Genomic DNA, 15,882 nt, shown 5'->3' with positions numbered 1-15,882 from the left:
CTTCTTCTGATTTCTGACGTTACTGTTGCTCTGAGGCCATATTTTGTTCAAGGTTATAAGATGGTCTGTGTTTTACTCAGCATGTCAGATTATGTTATTCCTGGGATCACTTCACATGATGTCACCTCTGAGTAAATGGAATTTATATCTATCAAAGATTGAATCCATTACATACTTACTTCATTCACTGAAGCACATACTCCAGGTTTTTTGTTGCAGAGAATAAGTGTACATAAATGATAAATTTTATGTAATATGATTGTCTACATATAGAATTATTATGTTTTAAATGTTTTTATCTGGACAATTTCCAGGCTTAGTTTAATATAGTAGATATGGCCTTCATACTGGTCACAGAAAATTCACTATACATATATTGTACATATATATACAATAAACAATAAAAGTATTCAGATAAAATTTTTAAATCCTAATGACCCTTAAAATATAAATTTTCATGTAGAAACTACTACAAAAATCTCACCAGTTCACAGTGGGGCCCATGTAGAATAAAACTAATCTTATTTGATTTTCTTTATAGGTCTTCTTTCACCCTCTATTTAGAGTGTCAATCTCTACTTTTTATGGTTGACAATTTCAAATTGCACAATACTAATTTTACATACACCCTTCTTTCAGTTCTTTATTTTTTTTCCTTCTTGTCGAGGTGATAAGTGTAGCAATTTTTGTTTCATCTCCAATTGGCAGATAATCAAGTTGTTTCCACATTTTAGCTCTAAGGAGTACAGTTGCTAAACATTCCTAGACATTCTTGGTGGATATATAAAGCATTTGTTTGGAGTATAAAGCTAGAAATAGAATTTCTTGTTCACATGGCAGTCTGATTTTATTAGAATTTGCCACAAAAATGGCAGTTATGACCATGCTCAAGGCCTGAATGCTCAGAGTGCCCCACTTTCTTGCCAATACTTAGAGTTGTCCATGTATTAATTTTAGCTATTTTGACAAGTTTCTCTTGGCATCTCCTCAAGGTTTACATTTTAATTTTCCTAACAAACAAGAATGTTATGCAACTTTTTATTTGGGTATTCATGATTCATCTATTACCCTCTGTGAAGTGCTTGTATAGTTAATGAGTTGCTTGTCTATTATTTGATTGTGAGTCTTTCTTTATCAGCTATGTGTGTTGTGAATATTTTCTCTGTTTCTGGCTTGTGTTTTTGAGTTTCATAAAAGTATTTTTGGAGGTAGACTTTTTTATGTTAATGAACTTCAATTGTTGAAGATTTCCCCTTTGTATAGTTAATGCCTTTATCTTGTGTAAGATGTCTTTGCTTTCCCCAATTTCATGAAAATGTTATCATATTATTTTCTTTTAGATATTTTATAGTTTTGTAATTTTAGCTTTGCAATTCAGGTTTATGTTATATCTATAATAAAAAATTTTATAGTGAAATAGAGATTGAGGGCCATCTTGCTTTCTTCGCATAGATATACAGTTGTTTTAGCATTATAATAACATTTTTCTGTCACTGATCTGTATTGAATCTTTTATTCATACTTAATTATATGTTTGGAACTGTTTCTGGTTTCTTCATCATTTTGCCAATGATGAGTTGATTTATTTCTGCATAAACATAAGTCCACCTTATGATGGGACTCTTAACATTAATGTTTTTAGGGTCCCTGTCTAGATTAACAATTAGAGTTAAATTATGTAAAATTCCAATTGCACATAAGAGGTATAACTTTTTATAGATAAAGATTTATTATAATAGCTAAAAATATATTTGTTGTTTATCAGTTTTCTAGGTTTGCTACAATTAACTGCCACAAACCAAGCAACTTACACAAGATAAATTTGTTGTATGACAATTCTGGAGGCTGCAAGTCCAAGATCAAAGTGTTAGAAGGTTGGTTCCTTTTCTTGGCTTTTACAGGTATCTGTTCTGTAATTCTGTGATTCTCTTTTAGTTTCCTGTGATTTGATGGAAATCTACACTTACAAATATATCGCCTTGTTTTCTATATTCTTGTCCAATGGCATTCTCACTGTTTATCTCTGCATCCACATCTCCCCCTTTATTTACAGATTTCAGTCATGTTGAATTAGGAACTCACCATGCTCCAGAATGACATCAAAATAGCAATTAAATCTGCAATTACTATTTCTAAATAAAATCACGTTCTGAGGACTGGGGTTTAGAACTATAGAATATGATTGTGGGAGAAATAAAATTCACCAAAAATAATTGTCCAGTCAAGACACAAACATTTTCAGACATTATCTTGTTTTTCTAAGATATCTATGAACTTTATTTCACAGCTGATATCAGCAAGAATCTCCTTGAAACAATAAGAAGGCAGCACATGGACCCAGTCATTTCCCCTCTAGGCAGATTTGATTTAATTTGGAATGTGGTACTGATCCCTAAAGTGGAGGAGAAGAAGATGTTGAGGTCACCATCTTTATTTAGGTGAGAAGGAAAAATTGAGGCAGGCAAAGTCTGATATGCTCCTGAAGGCCAAAAATAAGAAGGTTTACCTCTAACAGCATTCTTAGAAGCTCTGCTTACTAATGAGAAACATGAAATAATGAAAGAAATTTACCACGTATAAAAGGTAGAGTCTGGACAATGCACTTAGCAAGAAGGTCAGATGATGATGATGATGATGATGATGATGATGATGATGATTATAACATTTTAAACATTGTCTCACTGCAAAAGTTAAAGAGAATGTGAAAGGTACATTCATACATTGCTGATGGGTCTGCAAGTTGGTGCAACCACCATGGAAGCAGTGTGGAGACTCTTCAGAAAATTTGATCCAGTTATCCCACTCCATGTTTATATCCAAAAGACTTAAAATCAGCATACTACAGTGACACAGCCACAGCAATGTTTATAGCAACTCAATTTCACAACAGTTAAACAATGGAACCAACCTAAGTGTGTTTCAATAGATGAATGGATAAAGAAATTGTGGTATATATACACAATGAATATTACTCAGCCTTAAAGAAGAATGAAATAATGGCATTTGCCAGTAAATGGGTGGAACTGGACTAGCCTGCTAAGAGAAATAAGTCAATCTCAAAGAACCAAAGCCTAAATGTTTTCTCTGATATGAGGACGCTAATTCACAACAAGAGGGTAGGGCTAGGGAAGAATAGAGGTACTTTGGATTAGAGGGAGAGGAGTGGGTATGGGGGTGGAATGATAGTAGAATGAATCAGACATTGTTATCTTATGTGCATATATGATTACACAACCGTTGTAACACTGCATCATGTACAACCAGAAGAATGAGAAGCTATATTCCATCAATGTATGATGTGTCAAAATGCATTCTATTGTCATGTATAACTAATTAGAACAAATAAAAAATACATAAAAAAGAAAGAGAATGTGAAAATATGTTGGAAATTTGCAAAGTGCAGGTAAGGCTGGTTACCACAGACTTGCAATGGCAAGAATCTGATTGTTTCTGTTACTGTTTCCAGTAGCTTAGAGGTGGTTAAAAAAAGTAGCAGGAGACAGTGATATACTGAATGGTAGCTATGATGGGACAATAATTGTACAGGTAATTAGCATAAGTATAGTTGAAATGATGGACTATAAAAACTAGATTTTATACAAATGAATTTTAAAAAGGAAGTTAAAAGGATATGTGTGTATACATAAAATATCTATCACTCCATATTATATATGCATTACATATGTGTGTTAATAATAATTTTTAGACTTTATATCAAATACTATATGCACAAATACATATATATACACACACACACACACACACACACACACACACACACACATATACACACACACACATACCCACATAATGAATGGATAACTTGAAGTGAGAGAACTAGAAAGAATGCTGTAGTTAAAGTAAAATAAGCTTAAAAATTCAGAGATCTAGTATCTCTCAGGTGTGACTAGGTCCAAGCCATTTCCATATGTCACTGACAGAGGTGCTGTGGACATAAAGGTCATCATAAGTGAAAAGACAGGAACTATGTGGCCATAAATACAGTAAAATGACTCAGGATCCTCATGTCAATATCTGCAGTATCCTTTTCTTTCATGTTGGTGAGGATGTGGGGGAAAGATTATACTCACACATTGTTAGTGGGACTGCAAATTAGAGGAACCACTATGGAAAGTTGTATGGAGATTCCTCAAAAAACTAGAAATGGAACCACCATTTGATGCAGATATCCCACTCCTCAGTATATATTCAAAGGATTTTAAATCAGCATACTACAGTGACACAGCCACATCAATGTTTATGGCAGCTGAATTCACAATAGCTAAGCTATGTAGCCAATATAGGTACCCTTCAACAGATGAATGGATAAAGAAAATGTGATATATATATATATATATATATATATATATATATATATATATATAGTGGAGTATTACTCAGCCATTAAGAAGGACAAATTTATGACATTTGCCAGGAAATGGATGGAACTGGAGACTATCATGATAAGTGACATAAGCCAATCCCCAAACACCAAAGGTCGAATGTTTTCACTGATATGTGGAAGCTAACACACAATGTTAAGGAGGGCATAGAAGTTCTAGACTAGACAATTGGGGGATGGAGGAAAGGGAATAGGCATAGGAAAGGAAAATACAGTGGAATGAATCTGATATAATTTTCCTATGTACATATATGAAAACACCACAGTGAATTTCACCATCATGTACATCCAAAAGAATGTGGTCCTAATTAGAGTAAGATATATTCCATGCTTATATAATTATATCAAAACATATCCTACTGTTATGTATAATTAAAAAAGAAGCAATTTAAAAATCTTCCTTATTAAACACCCTTTTGTGCCCTACCCTTGTAACCTCACAATCACAGATTGGTATGGCTATAAGTTTATTGAAACCAAGCTTAACTGAACTCTCAGAACTACCTAGAAATCTTTGTGTATTCTAATAGACAATAGACTTCAAAACAGGATTGGAAGCCTGGTTCCCGAGTTCTCAAAGAATTCTGCAAGAGGTATCAACTTTTGAAAGGTACAAATTATAAGGTACCTGTTGAGGGCCAATCATGAAAAGGTTGCAATTTCTAATACCTACTCCTTACAGCAAGCCTTCTTAAAATACTGAAAATTAGTGTGGCTAACATGAGAATTGAATTTTCCAAGAGACTTCATGCCATGTCTGCTTGGAGTCACTGTGCATCTGGGACTATTAAAGAGTCAAAAGATGGGCAAACACAGGCCCTACTTGTAAATATCACATTCTGTTTGTGGACAAATTTCCTTGGAGGAAAAAAAAGCTAAGGAAAAAAACTGAATAAAAAAGACCTGAGCTTTCTGATTGCATTGTACTGAGCACTTTGCATTCCCAAATTAAATTAAATTAAAATCCCCAAATAAATATAAATTTCAATCTGAGACAATAACAAAATTTCAATGTATAATGTCAGCCTTATCTGCAAAATTATAAAAACCCAGAACATTTCTTTAAAACCTGGACCCCCAATAAAAACTGGTACCCCTATTATTTTATTATGTAGATATCCAAAAGCAAATCATGCCCTTTTTAAATATGATAATCATAATCTACCATAAGCACAATAATGTAAACTTGATAATTCTGTCAACTTTTCCTGAAAATATATGCTAGGTTTTTCATTCTGTGAAACGCATCTTTTGAAGTCTGACTGCTTTGTACTGTGCGAATTACCCTTTATTGTTCTGTTTTTAAATGCTCTTTTCTCATCTTCCTTGAACATCTGATCAAAGATGAAATCTTTTAAAAATCAGGGAATTCTGAAAAATAATAACACCAGCAAGGCTTGAAAGAGTGATGAAAGAGAGCTTGGTGAAGACTTTAATCTTCAGATTGAGTGAGGAGAAAATCACAGCCTTAGAAAGGTTCAGAAATGATTATTGCTAGATCTCCTGCAGAATTTCTTTTCCTTCTCTGGATAATTACCCACTCAGAAGTGAGGGGCTTGGAACTATAGCCATCTCAGTACACAACGAAGCTGATTACCTACCCTCATAAAGCCCCACACATATCATAATCATACACACGCACCAATATGCCATCTCACACAATCAGGTATGTACCTAGGCATGTACCTTCACAAAGCAGCTGTATTTAGTGATAGCTCACTCAGAGAATAATGGTTTCACACTCATTATGCACACTTAAAGCAAATAATTATTCATGAAATCACATATAAACAACCTTATACACAATCACATGCAAACCCAGTCTCATACATATTTACATATGCATCATATTTATAAGCAAACCTCAGATTTACACATCAATATACATGAAATATCAACACACTTTCAAATTTCAGAAAATACTCCTTTGATTGTAAATACACATCACCAGATTAACAAAAAAAAAATGCATGTATATATGGCTCACACCCAGGTAATCACTACAACACACCTTCTTGCACATGAATTGAAATTCCATGCCTTAGCATTGATGCCTACAGTGAAGACAGGAAAGCTAGGGGTTAATGTTTCCAGCATTAGTCTCCAGTCTCAGAGGAAGCCAGTGTGAGTATGAGGCAGTGGGACTTAGGAAGGGGTGGGGGTGGGGGTGGGGGTAGAGAACTAATGCTTGGGGAAGGGAAAGGCCAAGCATAGTCCTTTAAATAGACTCTGCTCTGAGGTTTCTGTCAAAGGCTAAGTCCCAGGGGCTTTTTAGAAATGCTTATGTGCATATCTGGCTTGTCCAAAGACTGAGCATAGCTCAGTGTGAGTGATTCCTTGTATTTCAGGCACCTGTGCCCTTCTCACAGAGCAGTAGGATGCACAGCCTCCCAGAAGCTGAAAGTCAAGGAGGTGCACTGTGCAGAGAGGCTTGAATGACTGGGATCTCCAGGTCCAGAGGTCCATGGACCCTGAACTTCACTAGGAGATGAGAGAAAGAATCATGACTCTACAGTCCTCCAGGGAGACCTAGAAAGGTAAAAAGGCTGCCCCTTAGACAACCCTTCCTGAGGCGAGGTTGGATCTGAACCCAACCTGCTCCATTATTATGGCTCTACAACTTAGTCTTAGATATCCTTAAACAAGAAGAGAGTATCAAAATTTCCCCAAAGCTATTCTTTAGCAAGATCTCAGGCCATTTTATATTTTAATTTTTCTCTGGTTTCAAGCATATAGCTGACTGATAGAAACAGCTATTCCCACATAATGGGCAGAGCAGCAGAGGTCCAACAGAGCCAGCAGTACCATTCCTGGATTCAAAAGCAGAGGTGAAAGCTGAGCTATACTCAGTGGGAGAACATTGTTCACATATCTAAATTTCCTCACCCAAATCTACAGAGTTTTTATGAGTTAGATTTTATTAGGCAGAAGATAAAAAAATGAATCAGAAGTTAAAGTGTGATTGTCCTTAATATAAGATTCATAAAGGACATGACATGGTTTTATTTTTCTTATTAGTGCATTATGGAGATACATAAAGTTCAATTTGCAGTACACATTATGATCATAAGAACTCTGGCCTATGAAAAAGGAAAAAAAAAGATAGAAGAGGAAGGAAAATTGAATAAAAGGGTAATTAATAGCAATTTATTTCCTACTATTGAGGAATGCACATTGTTATCCCTAAAGCCAAAGGAAGCTGTCTTTTCATATTGAAAAGCTCCCACATTATACAAAAATAACCAAGGAGTGGTTATATCTCTGTCTACTTCACATGGCACAGTCTTAAATTTGCCTGTGTTGAGCTCCTAAGTTTTTGAGGGGAAAAAAAATCAAGGGCATTTTTTACAATGAAGGCACTTGATTTCATGTGACAACAGGGGAAAGCTCAGAGAAGAAAGAGAGGCTCAAAACTGAGGCTCCATTCTGATCAAGGTTTGGGTCCCAGTTCAGCTCTGCTCTTTCAGTGTCCACCTAAGAAAGAAAATCTGAGAAGAAGAAATCTGAAAGAGCAGAGTAAAAGGGGGACTGAGAGGCGTCTATTCATGGGTGAGCTCTTTCCAGTGGAAAGTTCCATCATCAAAATAGGAATATGAATGAAAGGAAAGAGGAAGTCGGGATAGTGAAAGAGACTGCCCAGTTGAGGTAGCTAAAATGTGGTCAAGAGGGGAGTTACCACCCCCAGAGAGTACTCACAAGGTAAATCCTCTGTTAAGGCTCAGGGGCAGAAGCCAACAGTGATGTGATCACAGACAAAGTAGCAAATCCCCCAGAGGATCCAGCAGGCAATGCCACAGGCTGGTCCAGAGACCCAGCCCGGGTAAGCAGCAATGTCAGGTCCAACTGAAGATATGTCTCTAATCCAGAGCGCACACCTGTGCCAGCCCCCTTCATGTCTGCCTTTGTCATGACAGGGCAGCCTTCCATGCCTCACCCAACCAGGGTGAGAACCCCAATCACTCACTAAGTAGCAATGGCTTCAGTATCACCAGAAGCCCCTGCTATAGAGTTGCACGTTCGGAGAAAAATTTAGAAAGTGATGCCAGGCAAATCATGTAATGACTCTAAACTGTTTTTCTCATGATAAAATGAGGGTGGGGATATTTTAGAAACAATTACTTAGAAACAATTAACTTTTGGAGTCTGTAGTGTTGGCCCTCAACAAATAGCAATCCCTTCCACAGTTAATGAGATTATTATACACATTGGGAAACCATAGCTTATGCTGGCACCTCTTCCAGTGACTGGCACAGGAATGAAGGTGGTCTAGAATGTTTTTCCAAGAGACTATGACACATGGTAACTGGATTCCCACAAGGAAAAAAATGACAAAGAGTAGAACAAAGCAAAGTTGGGAAAAAGACTGAACTCAACAGAAAATGTAAGACTGTTTGGGAAGATCAGGCCTGGCAAGAAGAGACAAAGCAAGAACCCTGGGGACCAAACAATGTTTGCTTATGAATTTTCATAGTATTCTTGGCCACAGTATTTGTTTAGAGTAAACCAAAAGTTACTATCTAAGTAGAATGGTATTTACCCATTTCTAGGAACCAATCTGTCTAGTAAAATGAAACATTTGTTTGTTCCCAAAAGTGATTTGTTTAGAGGAATATAAATGGATACTCTCCTGGCCAGCATGTATCTGTTAGAAGGAGCTGAAAATAGGTGCAAAACACAGAATTGAGAGCAAGAAGTAAAAAATAAGAAAAAGTTACCAGTGTCCTAAGGATTTGAGGTAGCTGCATTCATCAAAGGGATCAATACAAAGTTGACTCACATAAGGCAAGAACAGACAGAGGATGGTGCCCCAGTGTGCTGAGCAGGGTCAATTCTAGTATGAGAAACATACTAACATATCTTGTGAGTAGGACTCAGAGTAGGGTTAAGTGGGCTCTGGTGGGACATCTTAGGATGTTGTTATACAGGTAAAAGGCTGTTACCACAAAATAATGACACTTATTTGTTATTTTCTTCAACAAATATTTATTAAACCTCTACCCTGTACAAAGCACAGAGGTGCTAGGAATAGAGCTCCAGGCTGAACGCATGTGAATTCATCACCTGGGACTGGCCTTGCTAAACATAGCCTGAAAGCCAAATCCAGCTGTACCCTGCTTTTATAAATAAGCTTTTACTGGAATAAAGTCATACACATGCATTTATATATGGACTATGACTGTTGATTTTGCACTACAAAGTTAAACTGATTAGATGCACAAGAGACTGCATAGCCCACAAAGCTAAAATATTTGTGATCTGAACTTTGACAAGTAAGATTTTACTTCTAAAGAAATAGGAGCCATACATTAAATATGTCTATTTATAGATGAACAATTGCTTCTTCAGCTATCTCCAAACCCAAACCCTCAAGGTAACCATCCTAGAGTCAACCCAAACACAACATCACTCATACATCACTCTCCTCTCATCCCTTCTGTAAAACTGGTTCTTTTTAGTTATGCATGACAGTAGAATCCATTTTGAGACATTTATATAAGCATGGAATATATCTTAATCTAATTCAGCCCCCAAAACCTCTCTTTCCCTTCCGTTTTCCCACCTACTGCTCCCTTCCCTCTGTTGATCTTCCCTCCATTTACCCAAAGCTTTTCTTAATTAAGAATTAAGGAATGTGGATGTACACTATGTTGTGATTCACTGTGGTGTATTCATATACGTACATAAGAAAGGTGTGTCAGATGCATTTCACTGTCTTTCATTTTCCTATCCCCCCTCCCTTCCTTTTATTCTCCTTTGTCTCATCCACTGAACTTCTATTCCTCCACTCCCACCTTATTTTGATCCTTTAATTCTTCCTTGCTGCCTTTCAACTTTGAAATGTTGCCCCAGAGACTTAACAGAGGCATAAAAAGAACACATGGAAAAAGTTAAACAATCAGACAATTGTTGTAAAGAATGAAAGTAAAAAACTTAATATGACCTTATTTGACAAGGTGTAATTTTTCAGGACATTAAAATTTTAAGACAAAAAGTAATTCTAAAACATTAATTATGTTTAGAACTGGTAAGTTGTAACACCATTTAGAATGCCATAGTGTGAACACAAAATAATGAGTAGCAACATCTTATTGCAAGATTTCACATACTAAAATAATGGAATTTATTTTGATTTATCACTAAATTCAATTACCCCAATAAAGGCTTATTAATAATAATAATTGTTTTTATCATCTGCAGAGAATACGTAACTTTTGCAACAGAGAAAATAGTATCCTTCCCCTGATGTTGGCTTCAGGGAACGGCTCTTCTCATCCCATGTCCTTCATCCTGCTTGGAATCCCAGGACTGGAGAGTTCCCACTTTTGGATTGCCTTCCCATTCTGTATCATGTATATTGTGGCTGTAGCTGGCAATATCATCATCCTGCATGTAATCAGGACCGACCACACCCTGCACCAGCCCATGTACCTCTTTCTGGCCATGCTGGCTCTCACTGACCTGGTCCTCTCCTCCTCCACACAGCCTAAAATGCTGGCCATACTCTGGTTCCATGCTCATGAGATTGAATACCATACCTGCCTCATCCAGGTGTTCTTCATCCATGCCTTTTCTTCTGTGGAGTCTGGGGTGCTCATGGCTATGGCCTTGGACCGCTATGTGGCCATCTGCTTCCCACTGAGGCACTCTAGTATCCTCACCACATCTGTGGTGATCAAACTGGGGTCAGTTGTGATGGTGAGAGGGCTGCTGTGGGTGAGCCCCTTCTGCTTCATGATCTCCAGGATGCCCTTCGGCCCCAACAAGGTCATTCCACAGTCCTACTGTGAACATATGGCTTTGCTGAAGTTGGTGTGTGCTGATACCAGAGTCAGTCGTGGATATGGGCTCTTTGTGGCCTTCTCTGTGGTTGGCTTTGATATCATTGTCATTGGAATATCCTATGTGAAGATTTTAAAAGCTGTTCTTCAATTGCCTTCAGATGAGGCCCGTCTCAAGGCTTTTGGCACCTGTGCCTCCCACGTGTGTGTAATCTTGGCTTTCTATATCCCAGCCCTCTTTACCTTCCTCACCCACCGCTTTGGCCATCAAGTGCCCCAAGTGGTGCACATCATGTTTGCTAATGTCTACTTACTGGTACCTCCCATGCTCAACCCCATCATCTATGGAGTTAGAACCAAAGAGATTAGGGACAGGGTCATCCGAGGTTGTTGTGGTAAAGAGCCCTGAGCCAAGGATCACAATGTTCCCAAATTCTCAATTGCTCCATTGATGTGGGGACATAATGAAAAGTGTTTTCCAGGCCATTTTGCATCATCAGAAAGCCATGTATCACTATCCCAGAATACAACAACTCTTCAGAAGAAAAAAGAACAATTTTCAGGATTCCCCAAACAAGAGAACTCTGAAAAATATGTTGCAAAATGCAAATCTAGTTGATCTATGTTCATCCTCACAAGAAAATGATAAATATTTCTCAACTAGTAAATCAGTGAATATTTTATAAGAATGTCATCTTTGTATTATATAGGTGAAAATATTATTGGTAGAAGTGTAAGTTGATACATAGTTTAAAAGATATACAGAAATGGTCACCAACCACATAAGAATAAGTACATTTTCTCTATCTGGAAATTTTTTAAGAATAAGAATTTGTGAAACAAAAACATGTCTAAAGAGATGCTCAGAATCATTATTTATCAAAGTAAAAAGGAATAGTATCAAATACCACAAGAATCCAAGTGAAGTAATGTAAAATTAAATATTATGTGTCATATAGTTACTATATTTTAATTTAGTTGACAATAAAGTCACGAAAAATGATCAAGATATAATATAACATAAAAGAAGAAAAGATAAAAACAATGGCCCACAAATCCAGAGGCACGTATACTAAAAATTATTTGGGAAATACATACAAATGCTAATAATAGATACTTGGATAAATTAGGCTTGTGGCACTTTCTTTTTTCTTTTACCCTTTAAAAACATTTTATTTTTGATTAATGTTTCAATTGTACATACTAAGAGGGTTCAGTGTGATATTGCAATACCTGTCCTCAAAACTTACACTGAAACCCGGGAGTGGTGGCACATGCTTGTAATCCCAGTGACTCAGGAGCCTGAGGCAAGAGGATCATGAGTTCAAAGCCAGCTTCAGCTACTGTGAGGCCCTAAGTAACTCAGTGAGAACCCTGTTTCTAAATATAATTCAAAATAGGGCTGGGGATGTGGTTCAGTGGTAGAGTTCAATCCCCAGTACACTCTCCCCCCGGCAAAAGAAAAAAAATTACACTGAACTGACAGACTTTGATGGTACTATGAAAAACAAAACTATATCAAAGATGATAATTTATTCCAAAGTTTAAGCCAATAAAGCAGACAACTTGGATGACAAGGGACAATGGTAACATACACAAAAGCTTACAAATGTAGATGTAAAATTGCTACTAGTTCATAACTTCTTGAGACTGCTAATAATGAAGATTGGTCTCTACACAAATTTGCCAAGTCCCTAAGTACAAAAGATTTCAGAATGAAGGAGAAATTTTAAAAAGAAAATTAAGGAAAAAGACCCACTTCTAAAGGTAATATATTGCACAGTTCAAGGTTTTAGGAAATTCTTTAGAATTTTTATAGCATTTAAAATATTAAGCCTTTAACTTTTTTTTAAGAGAGAGAGAGAGAGAGAGAGAGAGAGAGAGAGAGAGAGAGAGAGAATTTTAGTATTTATTTTTTAGTTTTAGGCGGACACAACATCTTTTGTTTGTATGTGGTGCTGAGGATCAAACCCGGGCCGCATGCATGCCAGGCGAGCGTGCTACCGCTTGAGCCACATCCCCATCCCCAACCCTTTAACTTTTTAAAATATTTTTAGATGTCAATGGACCTTTATTTTATTCATTTATTTATATGTGGTGCTGAGAATTGAACCCCGTGCCTCACACATGCTACGCAAGTGCTCTACCACTGAGCCACAACACCAGCCTTTAATATTTTAAGTAGTTTTGAAAAGCTTGTTTCCTCTTGAGTCACTGCACTATAATTGATGACCTCTTCTCTGATCTTTCCTACCAAAACTAAGGGAAACAATATATCAGAACACCCACAGGAGATGGTAGCATAAGTTTCCAGTAATGTTAAATTGGTTCCTGAAAAAGAAAATGGGGAGAAGGCAGATATAACCACAGGTGCAGTAGAGGCCAGGGTTACGAAGAAGCATGCAGCATTAGGAATTGGGTAAAAGTCTTAACAGCTAGCTATTAAGGACCCTAAAATGAATACCACAGTTTAAAACCCACTTGGAGCTTACTTTGATGATCTAACTTATGGTTGCGGGATACTTCAAAATTGTATAGCATAGTTCTACCAAAAATTCTGGTACAGTTTGGGGAAGCTAAAATTTCTGTGTTGATATCTTCTTTCCCCACAAGTGGACTGGTTTTTGCCTTCTTTCTGCTGGTGGTCTTCATCCCCAGGTTCCTCAGGCAAAGCAGAATCCCATGACATCCCAGCAAAGACACAGCTTGAGAAACAATTTGAACACAGAGATATGCATAACTGAATGTTACTTTACATTCCAACCTCCCACATAGTCTGGAGACCACAAATATTGGAGGCTGTCTACCTCTGTAACACACCTAGGGAATCAGTCAGCCTCCCTAGATTGCTTTATTTCTCAACCTCAAATGTTATGCTTGTTGTTCTTAAGTTCCCTATACACATAGGTACTTTTCTTTATCCATATTTCATAAAGTACCTTGTTTGATATCTTTATATTTTAGGTATTTAATCCACTAATGGATAAATTTATCTATGGAACAGCACCAGTCTCCAACTCCTCAGCACTAAAGATGTCTCTTAGTATATCCAAGGTTATAGTGGAGACAAATGGGGGTCTCTCAGGATATGGAAGAGCACTCAATGCCTTGAAGATAAGTCCACTCTCATTGCCATTTCTTCTTATTCCACTTTATACCTACGGACCAACTCCTGGGAGTTAATGCTATACATTATGTCACTGTTGCCTTCTTAAAGTCATTCTAACATTACAGTAATTATCAAAGACCCCTTCTGATTCACAATTTTCAATGCTTTTCTGAAAAACTCCAAGGACAGTTTTAATGATGACCATAAGAACCAGAACCAGGGATGTAAATGAATTATAGTGAGCAGATTATTTGTAACATCTACCATCACCAGGTGGTAACTGAGATCTTTATATTGCACCAGCATCAAGTGTCCCTTATACCTAAGCATTCTATGTTCCACCCTAGAGCACTCTAAATGTTTGGTCTTTAAGAGAAAAGTATCTGGTAATGAATAATCTTCTTGTAAATGTCTTTTAGCAACACTGTCCCCACCTTCAATATGAATCAAAAATTACATTTAATTCAAAAAATTATATTTAATTCAAAATTAAATATAAATTTAATAAAATTTTAAATCTTCAGCAAGATTTTAGTTGGAGAAGGATTTGCCTGCTTTGTAGTAATTTACCATATATTACAAGAAAAACAATATTAAAGTTCACTGTTGATTTTTTTCCTCTCATGGTTAAATGGTTTTTGTAACCTGTTTAAGAAATATTTACTTTCTCTAAGCCTAACCCTAACCCTATCCATTACCCTAAACCTAACTGAACCCTAAATATAACCTGAACCCTAAACCTAACCCTATCCATTATCCTAACCCTAACTCTAACCCTAACACTAATTTGAGCCCTAACCCTAAACCTTAACCTAACCCAAACCCAAAACCTGACTCTGACCATTATAATACACCTAGCTCTAAACCTGAACCTTACCCTAAACCTAACTCTGACACTAGACCTAGCCATAAACCTTACCCTAAAACTATGGGTGTTTAGAAAGTGCAGATAAGGCTGGACACTATGAACCTGCAACATCAACTAACAGATCATTTGTGTTTTCATTTTTAGCAGTAGTTCAGTGGTACAGGAGTAGCAGTAGACAATGAAGTTTTGAATCAGAGCTGTGATGAAAAATAGTTCTTGAGTACCTTCATGAGTGGGGTTGAAATGATAGGCAATAAAAATTAGATTTTATACAAAGAAATTTAAGGAAAAAAGTTGTATATATATATACACATACACACACATGCTACAGCTATCACTATATATTAAATGTGTATTAAATGTTTATAATAATCTTCATATTGTATACCATATACTACATGTACAAATATTCACATAATGTGTGTGGAATGGATGATGAGGAAGAACACTGGATGAGCAAAAGCACTAGGAAAAAAAGGATCTGGTAGTTAAATAGGAGGGTGCTCAAAAATACAGAGTGCTAGTATTTCTGAGCTGTGACTAGTTTCAGGTCAATTTTGTACATCATTGACTGAGTTACTATAGACACAAAGGTCAATGACAGTGAGAATATGAAAACTGTGAAGCTATAAAGGTGACCAAGTTTTCTCCATACATATACTGAAGAGTCCCAGGACCCTCATGTTAATATCCTCACCAACATTTTCTTCCATAAAATTTTCTT

At 36.6% G+C, this 15,882-nt stretch overlaps 2 protein-coding genes across 2 annotated transcripts in view; one reads left to right on the top strand and one right to left on the bottom strand.

Annotated features, from left to right (window-relative positions):
* Nucleotides 1–15,882, bottom strand: part of OR51T1 (olfactory receptor family 51 subfamily T member 1) — a gene marked incomplete at its 3' end in the record, with an annotated part of 135,866 nt that overhangs the window by 66,497 nt on the left and 53,487 nt on the right. The gene's annotated exons all lie outside the window — the stretch shown is intronic.
* LOC308642100 (olfactory receptor 52R1-like) lies at nt 10,646–11,590 on the top strand (the record flags this gene model as incomplete). The annotated part of the gene is made up of 1 exon (XM_081280699.1): nt 10,646–11,590. The coding sequence occupies one exon, from the start codon at nt 10,646–10,648 to the stop codon at nt 11,588–11,590; it is 945 nt and encodes a 314-aa protein (XP_081136825.1).

Source organism: Spermophilus citellus, assembly GCF_964194105.1.
Source record: "Spermophilus citellus genome assembly, chromosome: 2".
Taxonomy (NCBI): Eukaryota; Metazoa; Chordata; class Mammalia; order Rodentia; family Sciuridae; genus Spermophilus; species Spermophilus citellus.
Note: the sequence above shows the minus strand (reverse complement) of the source record. Positions and strands in the feature narration are given on the sequence as shown.